Source organism: Eublepharis macularius, chromosome 2, assembly GCF_028583425.1.
Source record: "Eublepharis macularius isolate TG4126 chromosome 2, MPM_Emac_v1.0, whole genome shotgun sequence".
Lineage (NCBI taxonomy): Eukaryota > Metazoa > Chordata > Lepidosauria > Squamata > Eublepharidae > Eublepharis > Eublepharis macularius.
Genome location: NC_072791.1, coordinates 145,586,198 through 145,603,525, shown reverse-complemented (window position 1 = coordinate 145,603,525; position 17,328 = coordinate 145,586,198). Strand labels below are relative to the sequence as shown.

At 41.1% G+C, this 17,328-nt stretch overlaps 1 protein-coding gene across 2 annotated transcripts in view; it reads left to right on the top strand.

Annotated features, from left to right (window-relative positions):
- The first annotated feature begins 405 nt into the window (after nt 1–405).
- Nucleotides 406–17,328, top strand: part of MYRF (myelin regulatory factor) — a 163,872-nt gene continuing 146,949 nt past the window's right edge. For both annotated transcript variants that reach the window (XM_054972972.1, XM_054972970.1), the window contains exon 1: nt 406–669. In XM_054972972.1, coding sequence (XP_054828947.1) covers nt 624–669 — 46 coding nt within the window. In that variant the 5' untranslated portion in view covers nt 406–623. The remainder of the gene's footprint in view (nt 670–17,328) is intronic.

The following is a 17,328-nucleotide window of genomic DNA, read 5'->3' as shown; positions in this document are numbered from 1 at the left end:
ATGACCCCTTGGAGCGCTCTGCATCCGAAGAAACCTCCTCAATACAAGGAGGAGAACACGACCCGTTACCTTTCAAATTATGAGATAAACAGGCAGAAACTCAACAGAAGCCGAGGTCACCACCCGTGGAATTTCCGCCTGCCTGCCTGCCTGCCTGCCTTCGACAGCTAGGCTCGAGGAGAGAGCTGTGCCCTTGCTCTCTGAGGCGGGCCACGAGGCTCCCTCGAGCTTGCCCCGGCCGGGGCATTCGTGTCGTGCGGGCTCCGGCCGGTAGAGGGCAGGGGCCCTGGAGGCGGTAGCGGCAGGAGGAGGAGCGGAGGCCCGAAGGGGAGGGCGCGAGGGGAGCGGCTGGGGGGCCGGAGCGCGGCAGAAGCCCAAGTTTCGTCCCGAGCGGCGTGGTAGAGGCCGATGTGCAGCGCTCGCCGGCGCAGCCCGGAGCGAGTGCCCCCGGGAAGAGCGCGCCTGAGGCGGACAGACTCGGGGGCGCCCAAACTCCCCTCGCCGCCTGCCCGAGGACCCGAGCGAAGCCGCCTCGAGGTGCGCGCCGCGGGGGCGCCCTGGGCGGGAGGATGCCCCCCTGCGGGCTCGGCTACTAGCCCGGTCGCTCGGTGCATGGCACAGCCATGGAGGTGGTGGACGAGACGGAGGCTCTGCAGCGCTTCTTCGAAGGTAGGGCGAGCCCCCCTTCCCCCCCCCCCGGGCCCTTCGCGGTGGTTTTCAGTGGCAGCGCCGCCGACTCGGGGCAGGGACTGGAGCCAGCCCGCGTCGCTATTCCGGAGGGGAAGGTTCCCGAAAGGAGGGCCAGAGCGTCGGGCAGAAACCGGGTAGAGGGAAAGAGGCGGCTTACAAGGCTGTGGCGGCGCGGGGAGAAGTGCTCGGAAGCGCTTGGGACAGGCGCGCTGACTTTGGACCGGAGCTCTTGACGCTACGGGGCACTCCGCAAACTTTCGCCCGAAGGTTAAGGGCTCCCCGAAGTGCTTTCAGAATGAGAGTATGTTGGAGCAGAAAGCAAAAAACGGCAGCTCTCAAACATTCCCCCCTTTGCCTTTCTATCTCACCCAAACTGCTCAAGTAAGTTTCTGCTCCCCCGCTTTCCACAGAAATCTTAATCCACTCCTCGGTCGAAGCCAATCTGCTTTAGAGTAAGGATTCATACACGCGGTCTTCCTTAATGGCCTTAGTCGGCTGGTCCAAGTGCATTTTTATTAGCGTACTAAAGTCGTCTTGTGAGCATGTCCGGATTGCTGGTTGGCTGCGGCTTTAAAAGTCTAAGGAAAAGGAGTTGAACCAGGATGAGGTTTGAGTCCTGCAATCACAACAACATCTGTCCTGGAAGCCAAAAGCACTGAGTGGAATGAAAGAGTTTGATGTGTGTCAAAAGGTGTTCTTTATTGCTGTTACTCTTCCTGTTTCAAAGAAGCCTTCCTCTTGGGCATCCAACTTCTTGCTCTCTTATCCTCAGTCTTTATAACTGCTGTCCTCCTCCCCCATGTATCTCTATTATCTTATCACATTATAATACCTTTTAAATGGATTTTTATTGTTCCATACTGCTTTGGGGGCCTGGCTGGACTGAAAGGCAGTACAGGTGTAAATCAATATCCTGACCAGGCAACGTTAGGGCTCCATCATGTTTTCCGTAGCACGTATCCCGTGACCACAGCAAAATAGTCTCATCACTAACCCCACAATCATCCATTTGCTGAGATGTTTCCTGGAATGCCAAGCCAGGAATCACAAGCCATGCAGTACTGTTTCTGCTAGACCCATTAGGAGCAGCCTGGTTGGTGTCCTAAATCCTGTTTCCCAATTAACTGTATCAGTAATTGATCCTTTTTTACCTACCCTGTTTCCCACTGGGAAAAATTCCGTGTACCATGGTTAATATGGTGTGATCACAGGGCTATGGCATTTTCTAATGGGGGTAGATTACTTTTAATAGTTGTAGACCCAGGTTGTACTGCCAGAGCCCACAAAGAAGATGCTAAACCTGATTGTCCCTTAAGCCATTTTGAACATTACATGACAGCAAACCTTGGTTTGCCACAGGATGTGCACACAGCAGGAAACTGTGGCCAGTTTTTGTCTCAGTTACACTTTTATGCATGCGCTTTTTAAAAAAGAATGTATAAAGCATCTCTCACAGTATAAATAAGTTTCTTGTGAGTTAGTCCCATGTCTTTTTCTGTCTGCTGGAGTCTAGAACAAACCTAGAATGTGACATTTTGATTATAGTTAATCTGGTAAAATAATAAATTTTACACTGAGCATCACTGGTGGAATACATCTGAGGTTTTGCAACCATGTTTGTTATGTTTTTAAACTGTTACGTTTTTTTCTCTTTTTGTGTCTTCACCTTCTTCCTTTCCGTATTTCTTTTGCATGCTTTTAAAAATCTAGTTCCCTTCTCTTGTCTGCATTTCTGTATTGTCCAGTCTCCCTTCTCCTGATATTTCACATTTGTGTGAAACTGGCCTCTTTTTGTAATGCCTTCTTACCTCTTTCTGTTGTTTTCAACTTTTTGTATAACTGTACCTGCTTAATGGATGTACACTTCAAACATCTGATGAAGTGAGCCCTGACTCACAAATGTGTATCTTGGAATAAATTTTAGTCTTTACAGTGCCCCTGGCTCTTTTATTTATGATTGTAGGACAACTCCAGGAAAACTTGCTTTATTTATCCTTCTTATTCTGTGATACCTCCAGGTGTGCTGAATTTCTGTGCTTCAGATTAGGCTACCTGATCCTGCTGAAAAGAAGAAAAAATATGGAGGGATTATCTTGCTTAATTAATTTTAAAGATATACCCTAGATACTTCTGTCGTTGTTGACAGGCTGAATGGCAGTATAATCTTTCATTGACTCAAGGGTCAGTTGAGTACATTGATCAAGCCTGGGGTTTGACATCACTTTACACTCTTCCCTGAAGCTTCCTTTCTTTATGGTTACCTACTCTTGTGTTTTCATGACATTGCCAGCCTCCTGATACAGTGCTGATGTAGCGTAGAATATATATGGAAATGCCAGCAAGCCTACTATAAGAAAGAGTGCAAAGGATGCTATTATGTTCAGGTCACAGTCTAGAAACGTAAAATTCTGGACATTTTTGAAAACATGAGGGGGAGTTTTTTTCAGAAAAAAATGAAATTTGGGGGCGGGGGAATTGACATCTATATGCAATACTGTCCTTTCAAACTAAGACTTACTGTGGTGACAACATATGGTGACAACATTTAACAACATTAAATGTTAATTTATAACTTGCTCCATAAAAGAATATTATTTGGCATATTTATGACATTTAAAAATATAACTTTTCACAGTGCAATCATAAACAGCATTACTCCAGACTAAGCCCATTGATTACTGAAGTAACTGTTAGGATTGCACTGTCAGTTTTCTATAAGAGAAACTACAGATATACCCAGTAATCGAGAAAGAATTGCAAAATTCTGCACCCTATGGTAGTGGAGAATATGTATCCTAATTTTTGATACTGAAAGGTGAGAAAAAGATACAAATTAAAGGTTGGGAACAAATTGCTTAGTAAATGAAACTGTCAAAATAATACAATTTTGCTTACTATGCAGTTATTTTCTACCTTCAATGTTTATTTCTTCATACCTTTCAGATATCAAAAATGAGGAAAGATCCGGAGGAGTTAGCCATGTTAGTCTGCAGTAGCAAAATAGCAGAGTCCAGTAGCACCTTTAAGACTAATCCCTTTAAACAATAAACATATTCCTGACAATATGTTGTATATATTCTATAGATAGGAATTATCATGATCAAATAATGTAGATTATCAAATTTTCATACTATACCTTTTGAGTAAAATCTTGCCTTAAAAGCATTTCACTCTTTCCAAAACAGCAAATAGTTCAAAGGAGATTTTTCAGTGGTTCCCCCAAGATTTCCACTGGAAAAATTGAAAAAAGTCTCTTTCCAGTGGCACCTTAAAGACCTAGAAGATTTTCAGGGTATAAGCTTTTGAGAGTCAAAACTCTCTTCATCAGATATCTTTATCAGATCTGATGAAAGGAGTTTTGACTCTCGAAAGCTTTTACCCTGAAAATCTTCTTGGTCTTTAATGTGCTACTTATGCTGTTTTACAGCAGTCCAACCCACCTGAAAAATGTTTCATACTACATATTTTGAGTGAGAAAATGCTTGTCTTAAGAAGAGAAAATAGTTCACAGGAGTTTGTTTTCCATGCTTCCCCAAATTTCCCAGTTTTTCCAATGCAGAAAAAGTCGTCAGAAAAAATGAATCAAATCTTTTTTCCTGAAAATTTTCCGTTTTTTTTTCCTGGACCTTCACATCTCTATCATAGTCAGTCACTCTTCACCAGGTGGCCCAGGTACATAGTGAAATAGTGTAGCTTACTGCCTAAGAAAGTGAATTGGGAAGTCCAGAGATGAAACCTCATTTCGGACACAACCTCAGTGCATGATCTTAGTCAAACCAATGTTCTCTCAGCTACAGTTTTCCATCAGCAATATGGAGATGATAACATTGGACTGCAAGGATTGCTCAGATTAAATGTGATGGGAATTGCTTTTAACTTTTGCATTGTGGTCTATAGCCAAGTCTGATTATTTTATTTTATTTATACCTCCACCTTTCTCCCCAATGGGGACCCAAAGCAGTTTACATCATTCTTGTCTACTCCATTTTTTCCTCACAACAACCTTGTGAGAGAGTTTAGGCTGTGAGTGTGTGACTGGCCCAAGTTCATCCAGCAAAATTCCATGGCACAGCAAAAAAATGAACTTGACTTGCCCAGTTCCTACTCTGTTATTCTAGCCACTCCACCACATTTGCTCTGTCTGTCACACTGGATTATATGGTAAAGGTTTAGCCTAGTGTAAAAAAAGTCAAAATGCAAATCATACTCTTAACTTTATAGTTACTGTTTATACAGAAATCATATTGGGTACTTCCCTTGTACTGGACTAAGGCATATTAGTGAACTTCAGTAGGTTGGAAGGTCACAATGTAGACCAAAATAAAAGAGCCTAATGAGTGGAAGATGACTGTACCAATGGTCTGTATCCTTTTTAGCATCCCTTTGTTTGGGATGTATGAAGCATCCTCTTTGTTTGAAACAAATTAACATATGCAGAGTGAAAAGTTTGGTAGTGGATTGCCCAGGAAGCTTTGTTGTTTTTATGTCTACTTAACAATTGCTTGTTTGGTGCACAGTACATGATTGGGTTTGGTTGCATTTCTTTGATTCTACCTCTTCAGAAGAGACTGCCAAAACATCTGACTGATATGTTAAAGTAAAAATCATTTCTCTTTCAGTTGGCCAGTGGCACCTTAGAGACCAACAAGGTTTTCAGGGTGTAAGCTTTCGATAGTCAGAGCTCCCTTCTTCAGACATGAGTAGTCTGAATAAAGAAGCTCTCTAACTCTCAAAAGCGTATACCCTTAAAATCTTGTTGGTCTCTGACATGCTACTGGATTCAAATCCTGCTGTGCTATTGCAGACCAACATGGCTGCCCATCTAAAACTATCCTCTTTCAGTTGTGTTGATAGAGACTGAGTCAAGTAGGACACTTTTGCACCCCTGCAATTCACTGGGTTGTGTAACTTTTCTTCTTTTAAGCATTTGATTCTCAGGAATAGCTTTCAGAGTATCGTTGCTTTGTATTGCACTTGTTCCTGAATATGAAGGAGTGCAACCAGAATCCAGGGAATATAGGGAATTGCAAATTAGTACGGTCTACCTGCTCTTTTTCTCCTATGCTTCCCCCTCCGCCCCTGCAATCTCTCTTTGTGAGATGTTCAGATGACGTTTTCCAGGTTGACTTCAGGGAATAAATCTTCATATTTTTGATGCCGGGTTATCAATGGAGATTCGTGACATCCTGGATCAGTTTAATGTGTCTCTAAAGATGGATTGATACTGAATTTTAGTTTTATATATATTTTTTACACCAAAGTGCTTTTACATTTCTTATCTCTATATTGTGAATATAAAGACTGTGTTGGTTATAAGGAACACTGGATTGAGAAATCACCTCTCTTTTGCATTCTGTGTTATATGAACAACGTTCATAAGTGACACATTCCAAACTAAAAATTGTTCCTAATGTGATTTGTGAAAACACTGTGAGTTGAAAACAATCAGAGCAGCATACATGGTTTCTTCCCTTTTGTCCTCACAACAACCCTGTGAGATAGCTTATTTTATTTTGAAACATTTATTTTTATTTATAATATGCTGTTCTCACTGGGACTCAGGGTGGATTAAACAGTGCAAGTCAATACAATCAACGTCAAGGACATTCAGTATACAATGCAATAGGGTATGGGTTGTGGAAATTTGAAAACAAGCATAAATTTGCAGACAAACATAAATCTGAATACAGAGATGAAACATTGCCAAAACAAAGCACAAAGTAATTGAACATGGCATATATAATGACATGTAAATTATCTAGTAGGAGCATATCTGCATCAACAGACAATACCCAAGAGTACCTGTCGTTTTATCAAAGGATCTCTCTGAGCCATTTCTTACACCAATGCCCTAATCTGAGTAAAAGTCCCTCCTGAATCAATCAGTTTTGTATAGAGAACCAGTTTGGTGTTGTGGTTAAGAGTGCGGAACTCTAATCTGGAGAGCCAGGTTTGATTCCCCACTCCTCCACTTGAAGCCAGCTAGGTGACCTGGGGCTAGTCACAGTGGAGCTCTCTCAGCCCCGCCCACCTCACAGGGTGTTTTGTTGTGGGGATAATAATGACATATTTTGTAAACCTCTCTGAGTGGGCATTAAGTTGTCCTGTAAGGCGGTATATAAATCGAATGTTGTTGTTGTTGTTATTAAAATCAACTGTGGGAGATTTCCTGACCTGTTCACACAGGCCATTCCATAAGTGGAGGCCATGATGGAGAACGCTCGTGTTGCTGCTGTTGATTTTGCTCATGTGCAAAGTGGCACCTGCAGAAGGCTCTGTTCAGATGAGCAAAGCTGCCATGAACATAGGGAGAGAGGTGGCCTTGTAGATATGAAGGGCCAAGGCCATAAAGGTCTTTGAATGTGATAGACAGAACCTTGAATTGAGCCCAGTAACGGCTGGATAGCCAGTGGAGTGACTGCAGAACGGGAATACTTTCCAAATTCTGCCAGCGCCTGATAATCAATGAGATGTGGTGGGTGTTCTGCACCAGCTGGAGTCTCTAGGTTGACTTTAGGCTTTGAGAGACTGATTGGCCCAAGATTACCAAATGAGCTTTGTGGCTAGTTGGGATTTAAACCCAGGTTGTTCAGGTTCTGGCCAGTACTCTAACTGCTATAGTGCAAATTATTCATGCATAAAATGCAGATTCTTTAAAACATTCCTGGCAGATAGGTAGGTTTCGCTTATGTTGATGCACTTAATGTTGAATAGCTGTGCAAAATTGGATATGATGGTCCGTGAGGCCTAGCTGTTCACTCTGAATAGTTGGCTAAGTCCAGACATTTAATGAACACTGTTCTTATGGAAAGCATCAGTCTCCATTATCTACTGAGCCTGCTGGTGCAGGGAGGGCAGAATACAAATAGAATAAAATAAATAAATAAATACTCTTTGGACTTATTCAGCTGCTATGTCTTTTAACTCCCTCTCCCTTCATATTCCTCAGCTCCCCCCCCCCACTCTCCTCAATGTGGAAAGGGATGAATGCCCAAACTAGAAAACCTGTAATTTATTAGAGAGTTTCCCACTTTTCCTTGCTTAACATGTTACATTAATTTAGTTGGGTAATCACTATAGATCTCTTAATTTTGAGGAATAGTGAGTTTGTTCAAATGGCCTGTAGAATTCTTGCTGATGTGTGATTGAAATCTAGAATGAACTTATTTTGAGTTACTATACTCAGGGATAAAATAAGGGCAGTCTAAATTAGGTAATTAGAACTTTAAATAGACTATCCATATATTCGTATGATTATTTTTCTTTATGTAAAGTTCAGGTCAGGAATATAAACACATTCCCTTCCCCTCCCTACCACCGTTCTGAGTGAACAGACCACTAGCAGGCAACCCTGCGGTAAACATGCTCCTTTTCTTTGACACGGCACCCTGAGCATGCAGGATTCAAGACAACATTACATGAAATACTCGTTATTTTTGTTTTGACCTGCTGCTGCTCAAACCTAGATTATGCTGTAAATAGTACTATAAAGTTTTTTTCTGACAGAAATAATGTTATCCCATTTAGAAGAAAAAGAATTTCTGTCACGGCTTTGATAACCGGCATTGCTGAATGCTGCCTTTCCAAGGTAAACAGCAGAGGCATTGAGGGAGTAAGGGGAGAACAATGCAAAATCTGAGGACCCCTCTCCAATAAGTATTTTGGGGGCAGTCAAAACAAGCCCTTATCTTGCAGTAGATTCTTGATTTTGAACACTTTTAACTTGGATTCCTTGAGTTTCCTGTCCAGTAACTGCCTCTAGTTCTGAATCTCAGGAATTTTCTAGTCCTTTTTTGAGTACGGTTATATATTTTGGACTTTGCAACTTCTAGTAGCAGAGTTTCACAGGTAAAACACATGCTGTTTGAGAGGGGACGTAACTATTTTGATTATTTTAAAGTTCCTCAGTCTTTATTTTTGTTTTAGAGAACTTCCTTGAATTATGTACAAATGTCTTGGTTACCAGAATTATTTTCCTCATGGTGTAATGTGCTGAAATAATTTTAGCTGCACGTTCAGTTTAGCATACATTGAATTTTCACCACATACAAACAGTGCCATTCATTTTATACTGTTTAAGTATATTGTTTAAGTAACACAAACACATGGTCATATTGCACTAGGATCTGAGGAACCTGAGTTCAAATCCCCATTCACCATGAAACTCCCTGGATGGTGTGGGCCATCACACTTTCACCCTAACCTACCTCACAGGGTTGTTGGAAGGATACAATTGAGAAGCAAAAACCATGTAAGCTGCCCTGGGCTTCTTAGAGGAAGGGCAAAATAAATTTAAATAATTGTTGCAGCGTTTGAAAGTCCTCAGGAGAAGTTTGGTGTGCCTTCCCGTTTGAACAGCTGCTGGAAAAGCTAGTAGTATTTTCAAGCATCACATGGGAACTCCACAGGTAAAGCGGCCGCATGGCTGATCATGGAATTTGGAGTAAGAATTTTTTCCTTCCAAACATAAATGGTTTAGAAAGAGTATTACTGTCAAGCAGAACATTCTCCTAAGCACTGCAGGAAACCCGAGAGTGGTCATTCTCATGGCAAATAAGAACAAGCTGGGAAAAGTTTATTGAGCTTTTTTACAAATACAAAAAAGATGAAAAATGGGAAATAATTTCTAGTGTTTAATAAGTTTCTTTCCTGCCCCCTCTCCCGTGGAAAGAACTTTGAATTTTTGTGAAATTGTAAAAGTATATAATGCTTATTTTCTTATCAAATTTATTTTGCTTTTTTAATCCTCATTCGAATCTTTGTTAGCAAATACAGTTGCACTGTTTGGCACATTTATGAAGTTTAACATTTAAATGCCTTATTTTGTTCAAACAAAATTACAAATATAAATACTAGAGAGTATGAAAGCTGCAAACTGCATCCTGTGGTAACTAAACATTTGCTCTCTGAGAACTACAAAAATATTTTTGGATTAATAAAAGAAGTTTTATTCTTTGGTCTTAGTTATAGTCTTTTTTCAGTCACAGTATTCCTAACTTCTAGCAGATTTGAATATTGAGTTAACAACATTGAAAACATTGACCTCTGATAGTGGACTATTATCATACACAGAGTGTGTTGTATGTAGTCTGAACAAAATTAGTCATATTCCAACAATAAGCATATCTTTGAAAATACATTGTTTACATTTACAGAATATACAGGAATTGTTCTTATCCAATGCTAAAATTGTCTTACATAAAATTCTTCATATTACACATTTCTTAGAAAGTATTTCCCCAAAACTTTGGCTCAAAAAGCATTTCACTTGTTCCAAAACAAACAATATTTTATAGTTTTTTTTAAAAAAAGTATTCACCAAGCATCCCAATTTTTCTACTGAAAAACATCTTGGGGGAGGAGCTGAGGATGGGGGAAACCTGGTGAGATGTTTACACATTTTTCTGTTTTGGGGGGTGGGGGAATGGCTCTGAGCCTTCATACAAATAGAATCAAATTGAGTTTGTGGTGTGAATGGGCAGTAGTGCAAATGTATCTGCGAAATGTTTTTCTGTTCTCAGAAGGAGTTGAGTTAGAGAGAAATTCATTGTGTACTTTGAGATACTTCTGCAATTCAGAACCTGTATTACCTACAGAAATACGGTGCTGCCTAGAGTATTCAATATGATAGTTCTAGATCAGCTAAACTTTTAAGGGTTTAACTAAGTTTTTATGAGGAGAAAGGTGGACTATAAATAACATACATAAATTCATAAATAAGCAGAACAAAAATAAATATTAAAAAGAACATTGGGAGGGATGTATGTATAATGCTTTACAAGAAAAGTAAAGGAGTTCATTTTGGTCTGCCTGTGGTGTTCATGGAGCGGTTATAGAGTGTTTGTATTTTATATCAAAGTGAAGGTGGAGAGTATTGGGGGAGGGGGAAGCAGCCTGACCCTTGGCTGGCATTCCCTGGAAACCCTACCATCCTCTCTGCCTAACACTCACGTAAGGGAAACAGTTACAACAGAGCTTAGCTATTTGGGATCCTGCTTCTCTCACTGGGCTAATTTATGAGATAAGAGGTTGTTAAAGAATGTATATCGGGAAAGATGTGCAGACCTGCTTAAAAGGAAGAACAAATGGTGCATGCGGGGGGGGGGGAGTTGGATGGGTGGCTTGGCAACTCACTAAGAACTTTAATAGGGTAGAGAAGGGGGTAGCAGAGGCAAGTGTTTTTTAAAACTATATAGAGAACCACAGGGAGGTGGAATAAGAAATTCTAGGTTTGTAACTCTAGAGGCTTTTGGTTGAGTTGTTGCAGTAAGGAGTGAAAAAAACCTGACTGAATACAACTCTCAGTTCCACGGGTGGAAATGGAGCTAGCACCTTTTATGGCATGAAAATTGTGGTTTTGAGCAGTTAAGAATCTGGGCCCCTTGAATCCTTTTGCAGTGTGTAAAGCAGATCTAGCGCCTGCATAAATCTTGCTCAGGTGGTTTCCTGTAACTTTGCTGTTGACATTGCTAGTTTCTGTTCATTGGGGCCTGGGAGTCTCTGAGATGGGCGTATGTAACAACATCAGTGTGTTATCAGTGTGCGAAGGAGAGTGTTTGTATTAGCAAATGCTGAAGGCAAAGTATGTGTGTATTTGTAGAGTCATGTGGGTATTTTAAGGATACTAGTAACGTGTCCTTTAGAGATTTTGTCATTTAGTAATCATAACATCCTTTTGCCAGCATTTTGAATTAATTTCTACAACGTTCTCAAGAACTAGGGCTGCAGTACTGTCCCATTTACATACTTGGACGTCCATCCGAAGAAAAAAAACTTTAGAACAATGGCACGCAGCCCCCAGCACATGTGCCAGACAGCAGCACAGCAGGCTATTTTGCTCAGCACACTAAGCCAGTTCCTTGCTGTAGGGGCCAAGGCAAGCCCTTGAAATGTTGGCTGTGCTGCTGGGGTTTGGCTTGCCCCCCCACTATATCTGGCTAAGTACCGCCCTTGCTTTCTCCCTTTTGTTGTCTGCCACACCAACATCCTCACAGGTAGACACTGCAGTTTTTTGTGCACTCAGGCCAGAAAAGGTTGGCTAACCTTACTGGAGAAGTATTAAAATCATTCAGAATCTTTTACTCTCTGCCCTGTTGTGGAAGATAACAGACTAGCCCAAGTTCCCATAAAGGCAAGAAAATTCCTCCTGAACCCCTTTCTTTCCTCCTGTCACATCTAGTGAAAGCACAAAGATGAACACAAATCCAAAATTTGTATGGCTGTCAGATTGTTTCATTTTGCATTGAACTTGGATTATGCTGAAATGCGTTTTAAATTTTGAAATACATTTCAGCTTTTAAAAAGATGAATTCGCCACAATTCTCAGTACTGATAGTTCTTATTTGCCTCCAGGAGGCATGATTAAAATGCCGATGTGTATTCATGAGGGTGAGGTCCTGGTGACAGAATGTCAGGAAGAGTTGATAATAATGACTGTACAGCAAAAAAGTTGAGCAATCCCATAATGGTCTGCTGTGAGAGCAGCGTGTCTCTTCCTCACCCCACCTGCTTCCAAGGTTCAGGGAACACAGAAGATATTATTGGTGAAGAAGGTGATATGGGTAGACTAAGAACCTGGAGGGTGCTTTAGTGTTTTTATTGCATTGAAACACCTTTTTCTAGTTAGGCATATCCAAAGCATTGCCTAACCCCTACTTTTGCTTTAGGAAGTGCTTCATCTGCCCCTAATGGCAGGCTGCTCTGGGATCGAATATGGGAACAAGTTGTAGCTTTTGGAGGAATGGAACAGAGGCCATAGCATCTCCAGTAAGTAAATAAGACATAAAGTGCATCTTAAGGTACTTCAAGTACCCTCGTACTACAGCTGGTTAGAGAGGGTCCTGGTAAGTGCTTACCCCTGTTATCGTTACATTGCATGTGGTCACAGCAGGTGTGGAATCATGAAGGTAGTCTCATCCTGGCCATCAGAATATGCTCTTTGGGAGCAAGAGGCATCCTCTCAGCCCCCCAGTTCTGAAACTAGAATGTCAGAAGTTTGTCAGCTGCCCATCATTAGATAACTGCATTTCCTCAGCTGCTAATAACTACACTATCATGAAATCAGTAGAATCCAATCTTATGGCCAGATTTCACAAGAAATAGTCGGGTGTTTATTTCAGTATAGTTTAACATGTAAAGCCCTAACCGGACTGGGACCAGCATACCCAAGGGACTGCCTCTCCCTGTATGTACTCTGGAGGGCGCTTAGGTCAGCTGGAAAACATCTTGATATCCCAGGCCCCAGGGAGGCTCGACTGGCCTCAACCAGAGCCAGGGTGTTTTCGGTCCTGTCTCCAACCTGGTGGAACTCTTTGTTGGAGGACATTCAGGCCCGCCAAGATCTTGTATCTTTTTGGCAGGCCTGTAAGACAAAGATGTTCCTCCAGGCTTATGGCTGAGGCCAGGAAATTAGAACTATAGCCTCCTGACCAGTCTTCTCTCAGTGGGGGGCTATATGATTATCTGCCCCCACACAAGAGTAATCCTTATTGAATATTTGCTCATGACTCCACCTTCTCTTTTCTTTTTTGAGCTGCAGGATTGTGGAATTGTTGGTGCTGCTGAAATTGGATTTTACAAAACTGTGATTTTATGGATTTTATTTTATTTATGATTGTATTTTATCAGTTTGTTGTAATCCGCCCTGAGCCTGCTTGCAGGGAGGACAGACTAGAAATTCAATTAATAGTGATGATGATGATGATGATATGACGATATAGTCTGTTGCTGTGCCATTTGTTAATAAACTACCTACTCACAGCCTGCACTGGGTTAAGAACCTTAATTTTATGACTGAAACACAGGACATTTAATACCCACAAATGGTTAAGGATCTTTGCTTGCTATGTTGTTTAGAAAATTGTATGTTGAGCAACCTGTTGCTGTTTAACACAATGTTGATTTCGTTTGGTTCAATGTCTTTCTGAACTGTTAGTAAGACCAGCAATTATTCTTCTACTAAGGAATGATATCTCCTTTGGGAACAGATGCTTTAACAATTGCATTCTGTGGTACATCCCTTCCTCTGTTTGATATTGGAACTTATTGGAGAGAATCTCTGTTGCTGCCCAGGCTTGGCTGGGCCACAAACTAACTCTTATCCCTTGGTATAGAGGAGGAGCTTCCAAGGGAGTACAAAATACATCTAATGTAGTCAGTTGAGCTAGCTGAAGTGCTCTCACTGTGTGGAAGGGGGACTATGCAACCAGAAAGTGTTTCATCAAATGCTGCAAGATTTTGCTTGACAGCTGGAAGTGTTGGTACTGATGACTGTACAGTGAAAAATATTTTGCTCAGGAAAACATGTCATGTTACATGTCATGTCATGTTGCTCAGGAAAACATGTCATGTTACTAAATCTCATTTGGAAGTCTCCATGTCCAAGGAGTCCTGTAAGATGGCCTCTTGTTTGTGGGACTAGCTGGTGCTGTATTGGGAAGTTAAGAGGCTTTCTGTGAAGTTCTTTGCTTAGTAGAGGAAGTCTGTGATAGAAGGGTCCCTGGGAAACTGGTACAGTACAAGCACATGACTGGCCTCTCTCAGTAATCCCCTTGCAAACCCAAATCCCAGAGCATGCCTAATCAGAGTGAGATGCTGCAGTGAGGTGGCAGCTTCCTTCTCGGACAGCCACCTCCTTACCCCCACCTCTCGAGAACGGAATAGAAACCCAGCAGGTTAGCAACTGTGGGATGCAGACAAGACAGGCAAAGCAACGTAATGTGATGCTGGAGTAGGCTATCAAGGAAGTGGCTGACGTGTTACACATTGAGTGCTGGCATATTCAGAATGCGTTGGATACGAACAGGTAAATGTGTTTTTTCATGTGGTTGACTTCCAGCTCTGACTGTCTGGTATACTTTTTCTTGTTACTTTCACCTTGTTTCTAAGGATTTCATCTGACTTGAAGAAACTAGAGAGAAAAAATCTGCAGGAAAAAAAGCTGCAGGAAGGAAAAAAGCTACCTAAAGGCCTTCCTGAAGGCAAGAGGAACACTTTCTATGTAGTGTTTGACTCAGAGCCAAGCTACAAGTGACGAATTACACTTGCCTGGCAAGTGAACAGACTCACGTGTATTCCTCCCTGTTCACTTGCCATTCACTTGCGCTCAGTGAATGGCAAGTGAACAGGGAGGAATACACATGAGTCTGTTCACTTGCCAGGCAAGTGTAATTCGTCACTTGTAGCTTGGCTCTCAGTCCTCCCAGGAGTAAAGAAACCACAGCTTCCACAGGGCTAAAAAGTTGTTCAAGCTGACATCACAATGAATTTATTAACTTGATCTTTGGCATGGTTAGAGCCCAGAACTACTGTCTTCCCCATACAGACTGTCAGAATCAAACTGACGGTGACTCTTGTAACATGCCAATTGGGATGTTATTTTGTGAGGATTGAAGAAAAGGAAGAAGGCCTTGGTTGAAATAGTAACAAGAGTGACAGTTAAAATAGGGTAGCAAGCCCTGTACTTTATGCAGATTTATATATGTGTATGATCAGAATGTTCTTCAATTAGAGCTAGGAAGAGAAGCCACTAGCTTTAAGATCACAAAGTGGTACCCAGCCTTTCACAATGGTATCTCTCTAGTAAGACTTTGCTGCCGGAACTGAACATTTCAGTGGTTTAGAGGTATATATGTGAGAGAGATTTGTTTTAGAGGGATCATCCTAAATAACTGGGATGACAGTTGGAACTGCTGTGGCTTTCAATAATTGTGCTTTTTGTAGTTTGATGGGTTAGTAAGGTATGGAAAATTTGAGTCTGTTTCCAGCATTCTTTGACTTTGTTACACAATTGCAAGAATGTACTCTGTAAGTTTATTGGGAGAATTTGACTAAATTCTCCATTCTGCTGGATTCCTTGTTCATGGTAGTGGTTGTATGAAGAATGGAGATTTCCTTTTGTTTCTTCAGCATGGCTCAAAGTGGACAAATCCCAGAGGGAGTTCACCCTGTACCTGTTCCTGTAAGGCAAGGGTCCCCAAACTTCTTAAATCTGTGGATTCTTCTGAAATGTTGAGAACAGGTAGTGGGCATAACAACAAAATGTATGTCATGGGGTGAGGAACCAATCATAAAATGATTGCCATGAGGGATAGGTTCACTGACATGACATTGTTGGGTTCCACAATTTATTCGCCTGTTCCAAGCCACGTGTCCTCCTGTGATAGAGGCAGCTGATTCCAGCAAATGTTACCTGCAGATGTAATATTGTATTTGAGATTCTTCTGAAGCATCCCCTACTCTAATGAAGTGAAGGAAAGCCAGCATTGACTCTTTGCTTCAAGGAAGAAGTAAGTAAGCAGCAGGACGCACATTGTTATGCCGTGGTACCTGCAGACACCGTGTTGAGGATCACTTTTCTAAAACTATAGTCTTCAGCCTGTGGAGTTGGACCCTCAGATGAGTTGTGAAGCCCCACCTGCTTTGCCACAATCTCTTTTGCCGCTGCTATTTTTGTTGCTTTTTGTTTTGTTTTTTTTTGAAAAATTTTTTATTGGGTTAGAATATTATTATTTTTACATTACATTCAATTTTCCCCAAATTTTTCATTTCTAACCCCCTCCCTTTCCCCCCCTTTTGTTGACTTCCAACAGCTTTCCCACCCTTTGTCCCTTTTCCCTTACTTCTATTAAATTCCTCTGTCTAAAACAGATATACATTCTCCATTATATTAAGCAGTACATCTTTAACTACTTTTCTTGTTATACACCCAAACTGTACGTCTTTGGATAAACAATTTATCCCATTTTCCAGTTTTGAATATTTCTATATATCATAAACCTATATATCATAAACCATAAAAATCTTACATTTAAATCAAACAATTTGACTTGTTCTCTATATATTACTCATTCTATCTTTTTATGGTAATTCTATATAGCTCATCACATAGTCAATCAATTTGACTCTTCTGTACATTCAGTTTGGTGCATATAAATCTTATCAAAGAAAGAAAATATTGTTGGTTACTCAATCCTCGTATTTAAACCTTATCATTAATTATTTTCTATCAATATTCTATCTGTTAACCTATACATATCTATATATATATCAATCTGTTAATCTAACTGCTTATAAATTCACATTTATCTCTTCCTCCCCCGGTAAAGTCACCCCTCTCTTTTATACTTTTATTATACTTCAGTAGTTCTCAAACTGCCACAGTTTTCCTCCCACCTCCCATTTCTTCTCCAGATATTGTTTCAGCTTCTCCCAGTCTGTGTTAAACTGCCCTGAGTCCAGATTTCTCAGTTTTCTTGTCATCTTGTCCATTTCTGCCATGTACAGCAATTTGTAGATCCAATCTTCGATAGTTGGCACTTCTTGTACTTTCCATTTCTGCGCATACAAAAGTCTAGCTGCTGCTGCCATATAAAATATCAACGTCCTATGATGGGCTGGAATTCCCTCCATTCCCAAGTTTAGCAGCAGGAGTTCTGGGTTCTTATTTATTTGAAACTGTAAAATTTCACTCATTTCTCTTATTATTTCCCCCCAGTACTGCCTAGCTACCTCACACGACCACCACATGTGATAGAGGGAGCCCTCATGTTTCTTACATTTCCAGCATTTATTAGAAGTATTCAAGTTCCCTAGCGCAATCTTCTTTGGTGTCATGTACCAACGATAAATCATTTTGTA